The sequence below is a fragment of the Microcaecilia unicolor genome, chromosome 3, assembly GCF_901765095.1.
Source record: "Microcaecilia unicolor chromosome 3, aMicUni1.1, whole genome shotgun sequence".
NCBI lineage: Eukaryota > Metazoa > Chordata > Amphibia > Gymnophiona > Siphonopidae > Microcaecilia > Microcaecilia unicolor.
The window spans coordinates 4511843-4528706 of record NC_044033.1 but is presented as its reverse complement, the minus strand read 5'-3'; the positions used below and the strand labels follow the sequence as shown (position 1 = coordinate 4528706).

At 43.3% G+C, this 16864-nt stretch overlaps 1 protein-coding gene across 1 annotated transcript in view; it reads left to right on the top strand.

The window, feature by feature from the left end:
- TMEM63A (transmembrane protein 63A) overlaps positions 1-16864 on the top strand; it is a 184228-nt gene that overhangs the window by 64081 nt on the left and 103283 nt on the right. The window contains exons 7-8 of the mRNA XM_030195716.1: positions 5716-5767; positions 6989-7097. Coding sequence (XP_030051576.1) covers positions 5716-5767; positions 6989-7097 — 161 coding nt within the window. The remainder of the gene's footprint in view (positions 1-5715; positions 5768-6988; positions 7098-16864) is intronic.

Genomic DNA, 16864 nt, shown 5'->3' with positions numbered 1-16864 from the left:
CGAGTTGACATAGGTATACTACACACATTTTGTTTTCATGTTTTTATCTCACAATACACCCAAAGACAGTGTGCTCTTTACGAATGTTTAAAAATAGCATAGATCACAATATTGGTTTGTTTTTATTATAAACCTATAATTATTATTTCCTCATAGGGCACCACACATTTTAAATATTCACATTGCAGTTTACTGTATGCAAGAATTTGTCTAATTCAGGTGCCGACATTACTGAACCTTGTGTAGCTAAAAATGTTATATGACAATCGTATGGGTATTTTTTTAAATGAAGGATTGAAAATAACGTTGCATTAAAATGTCTCGAGTAAATTTAATATATATTTGAGCACTTAATTTACCTTTAGTTTTTTTTAATGTTTGAATATATGTAATATGTGTTTGATTGTATGTTATGTTCCTGTTTATACTCCATATACATGTTAACATTTTTTTTTTACTGTATTTCATGATGTGCTTAGGGTTTTGACTCTATTTATTTGATTGGGTCTTATATTTGTTTTATTTTTATTTTATTTTAAATTGACTCTGTGGTATAAATTAGTTTTTTCTGTTTTATTTAGACTATAAAGACTCCTGAGGCAGGCCAGTGGGCCGAAACACGGCCATGTCGAGTCTTAGTTCCCTTATTGATCGGTACTTGATGTATCTTGTGCACTACTCAATAAAACTGAACTTGTCAGCATAGTCTAGAGATTATTTCCTTGTGTTTATCTTTGCTGTGCCCTTTGCGATCTTTATATTTTGCACATTATTTTATTTATTTATTTGTTAACATTTGTATCCCACATTTTCCCACATATTTGCAGGCTCAATGTGGCTTACATATTACCATGAAGGCATTCGCCAATTCCGGTACGGGATAAGTACAAAATGTTGTATTGGGATACATTAGAGGAGCAGATGCATCTCTTTCTCGTTCTCTGATGTTGTGCTGCATGTAGAATCTGGCTTTTTGAAGTCTCAAGTTTTTTTTTTTTTACTTTGTTTGTGGTTACATTCTGTATTTGGAGAGGGTCTATTTATGTTCTGCATGTGTAACTGAGGTCAGTTATTCGGATAAGAGTATTCCAGCTTGTTCATTTTTTTAAAATAGGGCTTACTGTGATATTTATGATGCTTCCTTTTCTTAGGAAGGTCCTTCAACCCTTCTTCCTAACCAGAGTTTTCAGGGTGCCTTGGAAGGGGGGGTGCCACCTCATCCCTCTATACCTGAAATGGTGATAATGCAGAGAAACTGAAAGAAAGTTTGGTGAACCTGAAAGATGTACTGAGCCAAATCAACAAATTAAAGAGTAGTAAATCACCTGAATTAGACGGCATGCATCCAAGGGTATTGAAAGAACTCAAACATTAAATTGCTGATCTGCTGTTAGTAATCTGTAACCTGTCATTAAAGTCGTCCATAGTAGCTGAAGATTGCAAAGGACTTAAATACAGAACAACCTATGCATCCGGCTTCTTCAACATATGCGCACAACTATGGAATGGACTCCCTAAAGCTGTGAAAACAATCCATGACCACCTGAACGTCAGGAAATCACTAAAAACCAACCTCTTCAAAAAGGCCTACCCCAATGATCCAGTGGAAACCCCTTCATCCAGCAACACAGCATGACCAATGATCGTACTGGACAATATACAATCTTCATTCTATCGACCCTTACAACTACCTCATTCAATCACTTTATAACTTTGTATTTGTTATCAACTGACTTGGCAAACGCCTTTGACGGTACTATGTAAGCCACATTTAGCCTGCAAATAGGTGGGAAAATGTGGGGTACAAATGTTAACAAATAATAATAATAAGATTGTAGGGTGGTCAATATGATGCCGATTTTTGAAAAGGGCTCCAGGGGTGATGAGAAATTACAGAATAGTAAGCCTGACGTTGGAACTGGGTAAAATAGTAGAAATTATTATAAAGAATAAAAGTACAGAACACACAAATAAACATGGTTTAATGAGACAGTCGGCATGGTTTCAGCTAAGGGAAGTCTTGTTTCGCTAATTTGCTTCATTTCTTTGAAGACGTGAATAAATGTGGATAAAGTTGAGCCAGTTGATGTAGTGTATCTAGATTTTCAGAAAGCTTTTGACAAAGTTCCTCATGAAGACTCCTAAGAAAATTAAAGTCATGGGATAGGAAGCAGTGTTCTGTTATGCATTAGGAATTGGTTATTGGACAGAAAGCAGAAGGTAGGGTCTAATTGCCATTTCTCTGAATGGAGGAGGGTGAATAGTGGAGTGCCACAGGGATCAGTACTGGGACCGGTGCTATTTTTAACATATTTATAAATGATATGGAAATTGGACCGACGAGTGAGGTGATTAAGTTTTGCAGATGACACAAAACTCTTCAGGGTTGTTAAAAACACATGGGGACTGGGCATCCAAATGGCAGATGAAATCTAATGTGGACAAATGCAAAGTGATGCACATTAAGAAGAATAATCCTAGTTACCTGTTGCTAGGGTCCACCTTGGGGTCAGCACCCAAGAAAAAGATCTAGGTGGTGTTATAGGAAATAGAACAAACTTTTCTGCCCAGTGTGCAGCAGCGGCAGACAAATAAGCAAACAGGATGCTATGAATTATTAGGAAGGGGATGATAACTAAGACCAAGAATACTGTAATGCCTCTGTATCGCTCCATGGTGTGACCTCACCTTAAGTATTGCATCAGGTCTGGTCCCTGTTTTTCAAAAAAGACATAGTGGAATTAGAAAAGGTTCAGAGTGGCCAAAATGATAAAGGGGGGGCTGGAGTGCCTCTCATATGAAGAAAGGCCAAAGAGGTTAGGGCTCTTGGAAAAGAGATGGTTTTTATATCCCACATAATCCAAATACCAATTATTCAGCTCTATGTGGCTTCTTACAACAGTTAAGTAAAAAGAGATACAAATATTGATGTTTGTTATGTTTATTTATTGCACTTGTATCCCACATTTTCCCTCCTATTTGCAGGCTCTGTGTGGCTTACAAAGGTCTGTTATGGCAGTGCCATAACAGGGAAGAAATACAATTGGTGTAGCAAAGAGATAAAAGAAGACAAGAGGATCTGGTTATGCAGCTGTAGAGATCGATTTGTTAAAAAGCAACTTAGCTAGAGTTCATAGGCTTTTACAGAAATACTGGAATTTGATGGATAATATAGTTCAGGAATTTTTCAAAGAGAAAAGTTTTTGGAATATTAAATAGTTACAGATGGCTGGGGAGATATGATATGATTCAGAATCCTGAATGGTGTAAAATGAGTAGAAGTGAATTGATTTTTTTTTTCTCTTTCAAAAAGTACAAAGACTAGGGGGACACTCAATGAAATTACTTGGAAATGCTTGTAAAACAAATAGGAGGAAATATTTTTTCACTCAGCAAATAGTTAAGTTGTGGAACTCGCTGCCGAAGGATGTGGTAACAGCAGTTAGCGTATCTGGGTTTTAAAAGAGGAAAAAATCCATAATCTGCTATTGAGACAGACATGTGGAAGCCGCCACTTGCTCTGGGATTGGTAGCATGGAATGTTGCTATTATGTGGGTTTCTGTCAGGTACTTTGGACCTTGTTGGCCACTGTTGGACGCAGGATACTAGACTAGATGGACCTTTGGTCTGACCCAGTATGGCTATTTTTATGTTCTTATGTCCCTCGCATCAGGAAGCCGTCTGTCTTGAGCCACCCCTGGAGGTAGGTGCTGTTAGTAGAGGGGTGCCAAGAGGAAAAGGTATGTCCGGGGGGAGGAAGAATGGGGGAAAAAGTACTGCCTGTAGGGGGTGGGGGATAGGATAAAGTGCTACCTGTGGATGGCCTGGGAAAATCCACTGCTTATTTCTGGGATAAGCAGCATAACATGTTTTGTACATTTTTGGGATCTTGCCAGGTATTTGTGACCTGGATTGGCCACTGTTGGAAACAGGATGCTGGGCTTGATGGACCTTGTGGCATGGTATCGGAAATGGAGAAGTGCTGGTAAGGAGGGAGAGAGAGGGAGAAAGAGTTGGACTTTGGAAAAGTAGAAAAGAATAGGGTGTTGGTGTCAGGCCTGGGGAGAGGGAATTCATGTGAATGCAAGAGGGGGCTTTATGAGAGAATTTTACCATGGTGCTGGCTCAGTTCAGTTTTTTTATCTTCACTATTTTGATATGCTGCTTTCATATTCATATACCGGCTTCATATTCAGTCTTAGCCTGTTTTTCCCCCTTTGGAATAACAGTAATTAATATGTATGAGATGTCTGTATGCAAATGAATGCTTAATTTGCCAAGCTGCCACCCTTTTGCCCCCCCCCCCCCAATAGTCACTGTGCCCATGCAGAAAATCGTTCTATGCTGAAGGAGTAAAGCATCAGGGGAGGAAGAATGAGGATTCTTGTACATCATCATAAGATTTCACAGCCAGACTGTATCCCTTCTTAGCAGACAACTGCTTTAGGTCTTTCCCAAATAAATGTATCAAATGAATTAGTTTCCTGTGCTTTAGCTGGAGCATTTTGTACTGAATCAGTGGAAGAGTTTCCAAGTATGCGGCTGTAACAGTTCTCCACAGCTTACCGTCTTTGCAGAAGTTTGCACATGCCACCACTCATCCCTACCCATGTCCCGAAGGGTTTCTAATCCCCTGTTCTTCACTTCATTTGACACTTTTGTTACTAACAAGGCTTAAACATTTTGCAGAAGACTAGAGATTAAAATCTAAAGGATAATATTTGTTTCATGCTCTCATAATGAAAGAAATGGCCACCTAGTTAATGATTATATGATTTCGCCTCACATGAGTTTCTGTATCTTAAGCAAACTTCAATTCTCCAGACTTCGCGATTTCTGTCTCGCTGCGCCCTACGCCTGGAGTGAACTTTCTGAGCCCCTATGTCTTGCCCCATCCTTGGCCACCTTTAAATCTAGACTGAAAGCCCACCTCTTTAACATTGCTTTTGACTCGTAACCACTTGTAACCACTCGCCTCCACCTACCCTCCTCTCCTCCTTCCTGTACACATTAATTAATTTGATTTGCTTTATCTTTTGTCTATTAGATTGTAAGCTCTTTGAGCAGGGACTGTCTTTCTTCTATGTTTGTGCAGCGCTGCGTACGCCTTGTAGCGCTAAAGAAATGCTAAATAGTAGTAGTAGTAATTCCATCAGTATGGGGGCTTTTTTTTTTCTTTTTGTCTGTCTTCAGGGGGTGGAGTTAGTACAATTTAATTATCACATGACATTATTGCTTTTTATTTTCATGCTTTCAAGAATTAAAACATCAGCCATGAATGAGGTAAGTAGTAAGAACTCTAACTAGAAAAGTATAATGCAATTGGAAAGCTTTTCTTTTTTTTCTTCTGGTTTTCCTATACGATAAGCAAGTGTTCATCTTCTAAAGTGTAAATGGACGCCTTATTTAAATGTATAACAAGGTCCTCCCAAGATAAATCTGTTGGCCAACGTCAGACATTTTGGGGTGCATGTGGCAAGACTGTTTACTAGACCTCTCCGCTGAGTTCGTCTTGAGTCATTCATTAAAAGCATGCAGAAATGGATTTGTAATGCAGGAAGCTAAATTATCAGACTGTGTCCTTGCTGATGGAATATCCCTGACCCTTTTACTGTGCTGCAAAATTTCATGCTTATGCACCTGAGAAACATCTGTTTCTCAATATCAATAAACACAGTGCCTGTCTCTCATATTGTTTCTGCTATTATCTTTAGATAAGGACCCCCTCAGTTTTGGAAGGACGACAATAGCAAATTTACAGACTCTGTAAGTACATGGCATTGTGTGTGTGTATGTATGTAAAGTGTCTCTGCTGCATTGGAAGCCCTGGTTTGCCAAACATTTACCAGCAATGAAATTACATGGAAATACTTTTAAATCAGGTGGGAATATTTTTTCACTCAACGAATAGTTAAGCTCTGGAATGGAATGTTGCTACTAATTGGTTTTCTGCCAGGTACTTGTGACTTCCACTGTTGGAAAGAGGATACGGGGCTAGATGGACCATTGGTCTGACCCAGTATGGCTACTCTTGCAGGCTGGAATAATAATTATTCATATAATGGCAAAGTTACCTCGTCTGCTTCTGTCAGGGACAATCTCTTGGTGTCTTTCATACTTGCTCATACAGTCTGGAAGCTATGCATGCATTTTCACAAAATCAGTTTTATAGATTTCAAATAGTTGGTTGTTGGTCTTTTAAATTGTCAGGTTTATTTTAAATGGGATTTACGATACTGTTGCATAATGATAGCATTTCTTGTCCTGTCAACTCATGAACATATCTCGTACAGGACTCGGTTTTGTAGAAAAACAGTTGTTTTGCTTCTTAGCTGCTGTCTGGCTGAGACTCACTCAATCTCTTAATTTGATATTGGTCCTAGATAATAAACCACAGTTGGCTTTGCTCCTAGAGGATCTCTGGAGCTCCCTGTCCTCCTGGAGACCCTGTTCTGCTTCTCTCTGTTGCTGCACTAACTGTGGTCTTCCAGTCTACTATATTGAGATGTGAAGTTCTATTCAAAATATCTAAATAAATAGCTACTCCACCAAATCGATGTTGTAAGAGAGAGCCTCAGATATTAATTGGGCATAATCAGCTGTGCTCACACTGTAATTGACCTTTTAATATTTATTTTATTTTTTTATTTTTGTTACATTTGTACCCTGCGCTTTCCCCACTCGTGGCAGGCTCAGTGCGGCTTACATGGGGCAATGGAGGGTTAAGTGACTTGGCCAGAGTCGCAAGGAGCTGCCTGTGCCTGAAGTGGGAATCCAGCTCAGTTCCTCAGTTCGATTTGAGGCTTTTTCTTCTGTTACAATTCTTTGTTTAGCTGAAATGTTTGAACACTGATTTCATGGAGTAGAAGATTTTATTTAGATATTTTGCACAAACTGGCACAATATCTAGCCTGGTATAGAGGCTGCCTCTCCCTGGGATGCTTGACGATGTCTAGAGCCTAAGAACATCTTTGTTTTATATCCCAGGAACAGCCTTCCTTGGCTCCATACGATGGTTGCTGTTGTTTACCTAATTCTGACTGTTGTCTTCATGAGACATTATACTTCTGCCATCTATTATGAAGAAGAAAACACAGTATGTTGATATTTTTAATTCCAAACTGTGGGGGAGTGAGGGGAAAATGTACTGATAAAATACATGTCCTAGTCTGTCATCCCAGCTCGAACAGTTTCCTCCATTGATCCTAACACATGTCTGAGGGGAAGAATATAACACTCGCACCCAAGAGCAGAAATAGTCTTCCATTTTAACCTTACGCAGTACATCATGCATAAAAGGCCAGTGAACCCTATCAAAGACTGTTTCCGCATTGGTCTCTAACAAGAAGCCCTCTAGCTTCTGAGAGTGAGCAAAATGCAAACATTGTTGGCACCCTGTTGTTTTGCAATGAAGTCCATCTGATTAGAGTGTATTAGATTATGTAGCATCTCTGACAATTGATTATCTAACACCTTTAGTCGCTTATCATCGATATTTAGTATTACTACTACTGTTAATCATTTCTGTAGCGCTACTAGATGTATGCAGCGCTGTACACATTATATGCAGATACTTTTTTCTATTCCTAGTGGGCTCACAATCTTTAAGTTTTTGTACCTGGGTCAATGGAGAGGGTTAAGTAACTTGTCCTGAGTCACATGGTGCTGCAGTGGGAATTGAGCCCAGTTCCCCAGGATCTCAGTCCACTGCACTAACCATGAGGCTACTCCTACACAGAAATGGGGTGATGGGACTGGTAATCAAGGAGATCCTTTAGTGGCTTAGGCAATCCTGCCCTCTTCTATAGAGTGAGACAAAGGCTTCCCCCCTCCTCCCCCCAGTCAGAGATTTTTAAAAATGCCGTTAGCAAAGGGGCAAACCTCTTATAAAATCCTCTGTGCATCTGTCTAAATTTGGAGCTTTCTCGGTAGACAAAGTTTTAATCGCCAATAGCAGCTCATTGGTGGTAATTTCACTGGCATCAACATGGGCATATGCACCACCCCCAAATAGTCATCTATAGCTGCATCCGATAAATGGGGATCTGCCTGATTAAAAAGACAGTAAAATTGCCTAAAACATTATCAGAAGAGTGAGATAAGCAATATCCATCAGCAGCCTTAGCTCAAAGTTTTCAACATTTTGCAAAATAATTTGTAATGAGTTAACTTCCTTTCTGAGAGAGGCAATGAGTTCCACCACTTTGTAGACCGATGGGAAGACAGTAGTATGAACACAGATTTATAGACTGTCTTCCTGAGATTTGGATATTGAAGGTCTAAGTTACATCTTGAGGTTATGCTATCAGGTAAATCAGTAAGACTGGACTTATAATCAGGTGCCTCTCCATAAGATATCAGGAATACTAAAGAACTTAAATTGAATTTAGCCCAGGCAATATTCAGCTGCTAGTCAGATAGATCAGGCATACCGCTTATTTTTCTGTTTACATCCTTGTTTGACTGTGTTATTGTGAAGGTCCACTCTCAACCCTCACTCACAGTATCACATGTGGTGTCAGCAGTGGGATCTTCCTCCTACACGAGGAAGCCAGGTCCTTGACCTCCGGAGCTCTGAGCCACCGTTTTGGAAAGGGCAGGCTGCACCCAAGAGGCCTACTGGCAGCGCTTTCAGAAGCAGTCCCTGTAAGTTAAAGAAAACCCCCAGAGTTTCTTTTACAGACTCGAGGCAACCTGGAGATGGCTGCAACCAGAAGGAAAGACGGGCCTGGAGATCACAAGAATCATCCTCCTGGAGCAGTTCCTTGAAGGGTTACCCCTGCGTATGAAATAGTGGGTGAGGCAGCACCCTAAATTGACCCAAAAGAGTGTTTTAGAAACAACCAGAGTCTATAAAGAAAAGAAGCAGGCTGAGAGTCCCAGGAGGAAAAGAGAAAAGGCTGGACTGGACAACCAGAGGGATCAGCCCGGGGTCTTCAAGGAAGGGGTCAGAGCAGTGGAAGCCTTCGTCACCACGAATGAACCGTGCACCTTTACCCTGGTCACGGGATCCATCCTCCCCCACCTGTTTCAGGTGTGGGGGAAGAGGTCATGTAGCTAGATTGCCAGGATCTAGCTGAAGATGCCAGGGATGCAAATTAAGACCAAGAGTATTATGCCTCTCTATCGCTCCATGGTGCGAGCAAACCTTGACTATTGCATTCAATTCTGGTCACCGTATCTCAAAAAAGATATAGTGGAGTTAGAAAAGAAGAGTGACCAAAATTATAAAGGGGATGAAACTCCTCCTCCCATATGAGGAAAGGCTAAAGAGGAGGTTAGGGTTCTTCGGTTTGAAAAAGAGATGGCTGAGGCCTATAAAATCCTGAGTGTGTAGAACAAATAGAAGTGAATCAATTTTTCACTCTTTCAAAAAGTACAAAGACCAGGGGACATTCAATGTTGGCAGAAGCTGTTGTTCCTGAGGTGTTAAATGAGCATTTTGCGCCCCTCATTTAAAAAAAAACCAAACCATCGTGTGTGGAGCAGGAAGACAGTTTTCGTCATATTTTTTTTTGCCAAAGTGTTTGAGATAGTGTTTCAATTGAGTGATTTTGTAGAGCAGCAATCTTTTGTTGGATTCTTATCAAGTTTGATTTCGGTCTAGGCATAATACAGAGACGTTGCTACTTACGATGATTGATGAGATTAGTCTTGGTTTTGAACAGGGTAAGCGATACTTGTTGTTTTCATTGGATGTCGCAGCTGCTTTTGACAGAGTCAGTCATGTTCTTCAGTTGGATCATCTTCATTCGTTTGGCATCACAGGTAAAATGTTTTGGTTTTGGTCCTTGTTAACAGGCCAGTCTCCAGCACGTTCACTGATCTGTTTCTGTGACTCCTGACGTCCTGCATGCACGTCCTGCATGCACGTCCTGTATGTAGTCCCATGCAGGATGTCAAGAGTCAGGACTCACAGAAACAGATCAGCGAACGCGCTGGAGACTGGCACTGAAGAAGACTTCGGCTGGCAGGGGTTGGGGACCCCCCGCCAGCAAAGGTACCTAGTGGCGGCGGGAGGGGGCGGCCGAAAGTGGCGGGGAGGGTCGGCGGCGGGGGGGGGGGGGGGTCAAAAGTAGAGGGGACCAGGGCTAAATCTGCGTGGACCCATTCCCCTGTGGCCCCACCTAGCTACACCCCTGGTAGTTAGTGGGGTGCCCCAGGGGTCTGTGCTGGGACTGCTGCTTTTTAACATATTTATAAATGATCTAGAGATGGGAGTATACTCATATCACCCCTCTCCTCAGGTCACTTCACTGGCTTCCGATCAGATACCGCATTCAATTCAAGCTTCTCCTTCTTACCTACAAATGCACTCAGTCTGCTGCCCCTCACTATCTTTCTACCCTCATCTCCCCTTACGTTCCCGCCCGTAACCTCCGTTCACAGGATAAATCCCTCCTCTCAGTACCCTTCTCCAGGCTCCGCTCATTCTGCCTCGCCTCACCCTATGCTTGGAACAACCATCCTGAGCCCTTACGCCAAGCCCCCTCCCTGCCCGTCTTCAAGTCTTTGCTTAAAGCCCACCTCTTCAATGCTGCGTTCGGCACCTAACCCTTATCGTTCAGTGAATCCAGACTGCCCCAATTTGACTGCCCCTATCGGACCGACCATTCACTTGTCTATTAGATTGTAAGCTCTTTGAGCAGGGACTGTCTCTCTTTGTTAAATTGTACAGCGCTGCGTAACCCTAGTAGCGCTCTAGAAATGTTAAGTAGTAGTAACTAGTGAGGTAATTAAATTTGCTGATGACACGGAGAGCGGTGACGTCACGCTGAGCGATGGCGGTGTGAGAGAACAGCTCCACACGCCAGTAACGAAGATCGATAATATATAACTACAGGTGGCGAAATCGGAACACACGATCGGACTTAGTGAGCATTAGAGGAGCAGCGGAGCACGGGGATGGCAGGCAAAGAGGCGTCTGGACCCCGCAAATCTTTAAAAGACTTCTCTTACCGGCCGCTGCAGATGGCGGACAAGATGGCGCCCGCAGAAGAAAGCGGGAAATCCGACAAGGCCCGACGCGATAGATCACCAGTAGATATTGCGGCGGAGGGGGAACTTTCTGCAAGAGACTTTTGGGCACTGCTGGAGGTGATTCGAGCGGATATTAAAGGGGTCCGCGAAGATTTCGCGACCCTAGCAGCTGAGCTTCGGGGCGAGGTCTCCGAGATGGGACACCGCGTGGTGGAGCTGGATGAACAAATGGAGAGCCAGCAGGAAGCCCTGAGCTCCGTCGAACTTACGCTGGAAGCGCAACAGGCCATGTGCAGGTCCCTGAGTGAGAAGGTGGAAGACCTGGAAAACCGAGGGAGGAGAGCTAATTTACGTTTCAGAGGCATACCGGAGCAAGCTGAATATGTGAACTGCGAACAGACCATACAGCAAATTGCGAGTATGCTGCTATCTGAAGAGGGGCAAGAAGTGACGCCCTCCATGATCAAAATAGACAGAGCGCATAGAATGCTGGCACGCACGAAAGCCAACGTGCCCCGGGACATTATTGCATGCTTCACGGAATACAAAACAAAGGAAGCTATCCTCCGTAAGGCACGGAAACTGGAAGTGGTGCAGTGGGAATCCTTCCCTATTGAAATCTATCAAGACCTTGCCCCTGCCACATTAAAACGACGGGCGGAGCTGCGGAACTATACCAGATACCTGCGAGATAAAGGAATACCTTACAGATGGCAGCACCCTTTTGCTTTGACATATAACCAAGACGGAAAATGGCACAGGGTTACTAATGCGGAGGAAGCTCGGGAAAAATGGCCAGAAGTAGAGGCACCCCGGAGGCCCCCGGAGGAACAGACCAGAGTGGAGGGGGATGCACGCCCGATAAGACAACGTTGGACGCGAGTGGCGAGAGGCAAGGGACGCCTCACTAGACAACAATCTGAGAAGCAGCTGACTTCAGCACGATTTAATATAACTTGACTGCTGTATTATGAACATTGAGGCTCAAGGTTTGGTTGATGTGATGTGTGTGCCCACGAGTTGATATGTACGAGGAAAGTAAGGGAGATAAGATTGTAGTTATAGACAAGGATATGGGATAGTTGGATATTTACTGGCGAAAGGGTAGTCACCGTTCTCACAATTTTGGTGGTGGGATTCAGTTCTCCCATCGGTTAAATAAGGATAGGGGAAGGGAGGAGGGAGGGGGATGGGTTGTGGGGATCTCTCAGGAAACTGATAACACTACATATGGTTTAGCTAAGTTGCAATGGATCAGGAGAAAGGCTGATAGATTTACAGATAAGGCCCCACCATGATTGGGTTTACATGCTTATCATTAAATGTACGAGGTCTTAACTCTCCTCTAAAACGTAGGAGGCTTTTCCGAGAGGCACTAAGGGTGAAGGCGGAAGTTCTCTTTATACAGGAAACACACCTATTACCCCGACACGAACATCTGCTACAGCACCCTAGATACCCACTCCAATTCTTGGCATCCAATAGGCAACCAGCAAAAACAGCGGGTGTGGGGATATTATTTAAACAAGGGCACCAATGGGAAATACAAATGGTCAAGAGAGATGTGGGGGGCAGGTTTGTGATTGTGGTGGGGAGTCTCGGGGGTCATACCTACACCTTAGTTAACATTTATGCCCCGAATTACGCGCAAGGAGCCTTTTTTGAGACACTGGGCGCTCAGCTGTCACGTAATGTGCAAGGGGAGCTTCTGCTGGGAGGGGACTTTAACTTGACGATGGACCCCTCGTTAGACAACTCTAGTGGGACAGCGAACTATGCGCAATCAGATCGGGATAACTTGCTTCAGTTTTTAAATCAGTGGGGTCTGGTGGATATTTGGAGGGTGTTACATGGGGGAGAGAGGGACTATACATGCTTCTCGGCTCCCCATGATTCCTATTCAAGAATAGATATGTGGATGGGAAGCGCGGGTGTGACTGTGCAGGTGGAATCTTCAGAAATACATACAAGAACATGGTCGGACCACGCCCCTCTCTCTATAACACTCCGGGGATTCCCAGTACAAGATAGACAGTTGAGGTGGCAGCTCCCTGATAGAATATTAGACGATCCAAAAACTGTTCAGAAACTCGCAGGAGAGATCAGGGAGTTCCTGCAATTTAATGATGTCCTGGGCATAGCACCAGAGACGCTATGGGAAACCCTGAAGGTAGTGATTAGGGGGTCCCTGATCTCCATACAAGCCTTTCTACAGAAAGACCATAAGGAAAAAGAAACAATTCTGAGACAAACAATACAGCGGTTAGACCCATTAGCCAAACAGAATCAGGCCTCCCCGAGTCAGCAAGAGGAATTGCATAGAGCTAGGGTGCAATTGCTGGACTTGGACCTCAAGGTTATTAAAGAGCAGATGCAGAAGACACAACAGGAATTTTATGAATTTAATAACAAAGCTAGTAAATTACTAGCATATAAATTAAGACAGTTAAGGCAAAGGAATGTCATTAGTAGAGTGAGAACAGAGGACGGGCGGCTTTGGGATCAACCGGCAGAGGTTAAGAGACTCTTTGTGGAATACTATCAGAGACTCTATAGTCCAGAGGAGGGGATGGAGGAGGAGGCCATTCGGGCCTATTTGAGTAACATAGATATGCCAACTCTCAGGGGGAATGATTATGAGATGTTATCTGCCCCCATAGAGCTAGAAGAGGTGACATCAGCAATTAAGGGTCTGCCTAGTGGAAAAGCTCCAGGAGCAGATGGGTATAATAACCGATTCTATAAATGTTTTAACTCGTTATTGGCACCAATTCTACTTAGAGTATTCAATACTATACAGGCTGATACCGGGCTCCCAAGATCTTGGTGCCTAGCGGAGGTGGTTTTATTATTAAAGCCACATAAAGATCCGCAAAGTTGTGGCTCATATCGGCCTATTTCCCTGCTGGGGACTGACTATAAAATATTGACCACCATCTTGGCTGCCCGGCTGCAGAAAGTACTCCCATATCTGGTTCACGAGGACCAAGCCGGGTTCATAGCAAATAGACAGACCTTTGACAATACTAGGCGAGCACAATATCTACTGGATAGAATTAAACAATTGGGACACCCGGCAGTGTTTGTGTCACTGGACGCCGAGAAGGCGTTTGATAGAGTGCTGTGGCCCTTCCTGTTTGAACTGCTACGGAAGGTTGGAATTGGCGGGCAGTACTTAAGCTGGGTCGCGGCGCTCTACCAACGGCCGATGAGTCGGCTGCGAATTAATGACACGACAACAGAGCCTTTTGAATTGTTTAGAGGCACAAGACAGGGTTGTGCCCTCTCCCCATTACTGTTCGCACTAGCCATGGAACCACTAGCAATCTTGATTCGAGCAGAAGTTGCAGTACAAGGCATTAGAATTGGGAGGCATGAAACCAAACTACTGCTTTATGCAGATGATATACTGCTGACACTATCGCAGCCTGAGATATCGTTGCAAGCTGTAATGCAGATAATTCAGGGATACGGCCAGGTGGCTGGTCTCAAAATTAATATGCAGAAGTCTGAGATCATGCCCATACAGTGCTCGACGGAGCTACAGGAGCAGCTACAAACCTCCTTCCATCTCCTCTGGTCACCTCAGTATATTAGATATCTGGGGGTTAATTTAACGCCAGACACTGGGAACCTATTTCGGGAGAACTTTTTACCTAAACTACGCGAACTCTTGCAAGAACTGGACAGATGGGGAGGGCTACACATGTCATGGATGGGTAGAATAGCAGCGGTTAAGATGACACTGCTCCCCAAACTCTTGTATCTGTTTATGGCAGTGACAGTTCATATACCATACACATTTTTTCACACTCTTCATAAGAAAATGTTCGCCTTTATTTGGCGTAGAAGACCACCTCGAGTGGCCCGTAGTGTTCTCTTTCAACTACGGAAAGATGGGGGTATGGGAGTGCCTAACTTTAGCCTATATTATAGAGCCGCCCTATTTCAGATGCTGTCCACGGTACAGAGAGGCCCGAATAAGTTGTGGACCTACGATGCGCAATGGGGCTTAAAAGGGGTGCCAATATGGGCAGTAGCGTGGCTCCCCTTGCCGCTCATTCGAGACCTTATCTCCGGAATACGGGGTCCGATGGGGGTGATCCTGGGGGAATGGGTTAGATGTAGAGCGGCATGGTTCCCTGGGCGTAAATATCATGTGATGACCCCTATCATTTTTGCAACCGACTTCACTCCAGGTCGGACAGATGGGGTATATAGACATTGGTCTGCAGCATCGCTGCGCTTGCTGGGCCAAATATGGGAAGATGGGAAGTGCCATTCATTTCACACACTTCAGGAGGAATTTGGGTTAGGGGACAAAGACTACTTCTCGTACATGCAGATTAGAGACTTTATACAGAGAAAAGCGAGAGAGGACTTAGCCCTTGCAGACACAGAGCTTGAGTTAGCCATGAGATCAGGGGAAGGCAAAGGGGGGATATCCCGCATTTACAGAGCTATGTTGCATAAGACCCAACCACTGGGCAAATACATTAAGAAATGGGAGACGACACTGGGTGCCACATATGATCCACTGGTCTGGAAAGGAATATTTAAACGTTTACTGGCATTTTCAGTAGCTACTCCTTTACTGGAAAATGGGTATAAGATGTTGTATCAATGGTATATGACCCCGAGCCGACTTTTCCGTATTTTTAAAAATGGATCGGCACTCTGCTGGCGTAGGTGCGGGGCAGAAGGTACATTTTGGCATATCTGGTGGGAATGCCCAATGATACAGCAGTTCTGGCAGGACTTACAGTCCAGACTGCAGAGCGGGATGGGACTGGTAATAAAGTTTGATGCTGACATATGTTTGTTAAATTTAGTTGCAAAAGAGAGTAAAGGCTCCTGCTCAGCACTTTTAAGATACATTGTTACAGCAGCCAGGACTTTAATTGCAAAGTATTGGAAACAACAAACACTGCCCACTGTGGACCAAGTACTTACCAAGGTGGACTATTGCTGTATGATGGATAAATTGACTGCCATGCGAAGAGGAGAAATGATGAGATTTCTTAAAACCTGGTCCACTTATGTAGAGTGGCGAGGGCTTACAGGATGAGGAGTATATTTGGTGACTCTTGTGGCAAAACTAAGTGTAACCTTTCGATGATGTGTTCCTGAGAGGGGTGGGAGGGGGGAGTTTAGGGGGGCTTTTTGTTTTTGTTTTTTCTTGTTGGTACTGCAAAATGTATGGCATATATTGTCAATATGCGTTAATGTATGCTTTGAAAATTGTTAACTCTAATAAAAAGATAAATAAAAAAAAAAAAAATTTGCTGATGACACAAAGTTATTCAAAGTTGGTTAAATCACGGGAGCATTGTGAAAAATTACAAGAGGACCTTACGAGACTGGGAGATTGGGTGTCTAAATGGCAGATGTTTAATGTGAGCAAGTGCAAAGTGATACATGTGGGAAAGAGGAACCCGAATTATAGCTACGTCATGCAAGGTTCCACGTTAGGAGTCACCGACCAAGAAAGGGATCTAGGTGTCGATATGTTGAAACCTTCTGCTCAGTGTGCTGCTGCGGTAAGAAAGCAAATAGAATGTTAGGTATTATTAGGAAAGGAATGGAAAACAAAAATGTTTTTCTATCGCTCCATGGTGTGACTGCACCTCGAATATTATGTTCAGTTCTGGTCACCGCATCTCAAAAAAGGTGTAGTGGATTTAGAAAAGGTGCAGAGATGGGTGACGAAAATGATAAAGGGGATGGGATGACTTATGAGGAAAGGCTGAAGCGATTAGGACTCTTCAGCTTGGAGAAAAGATGAATGAGTGGAAAGGGTAGACGTGAAGCATCTGTTTACTCTTTTCAAAAATACTAGGGGGCATGCAATGAAGCTACAAAGTAGTAAATTTAAAATGAATT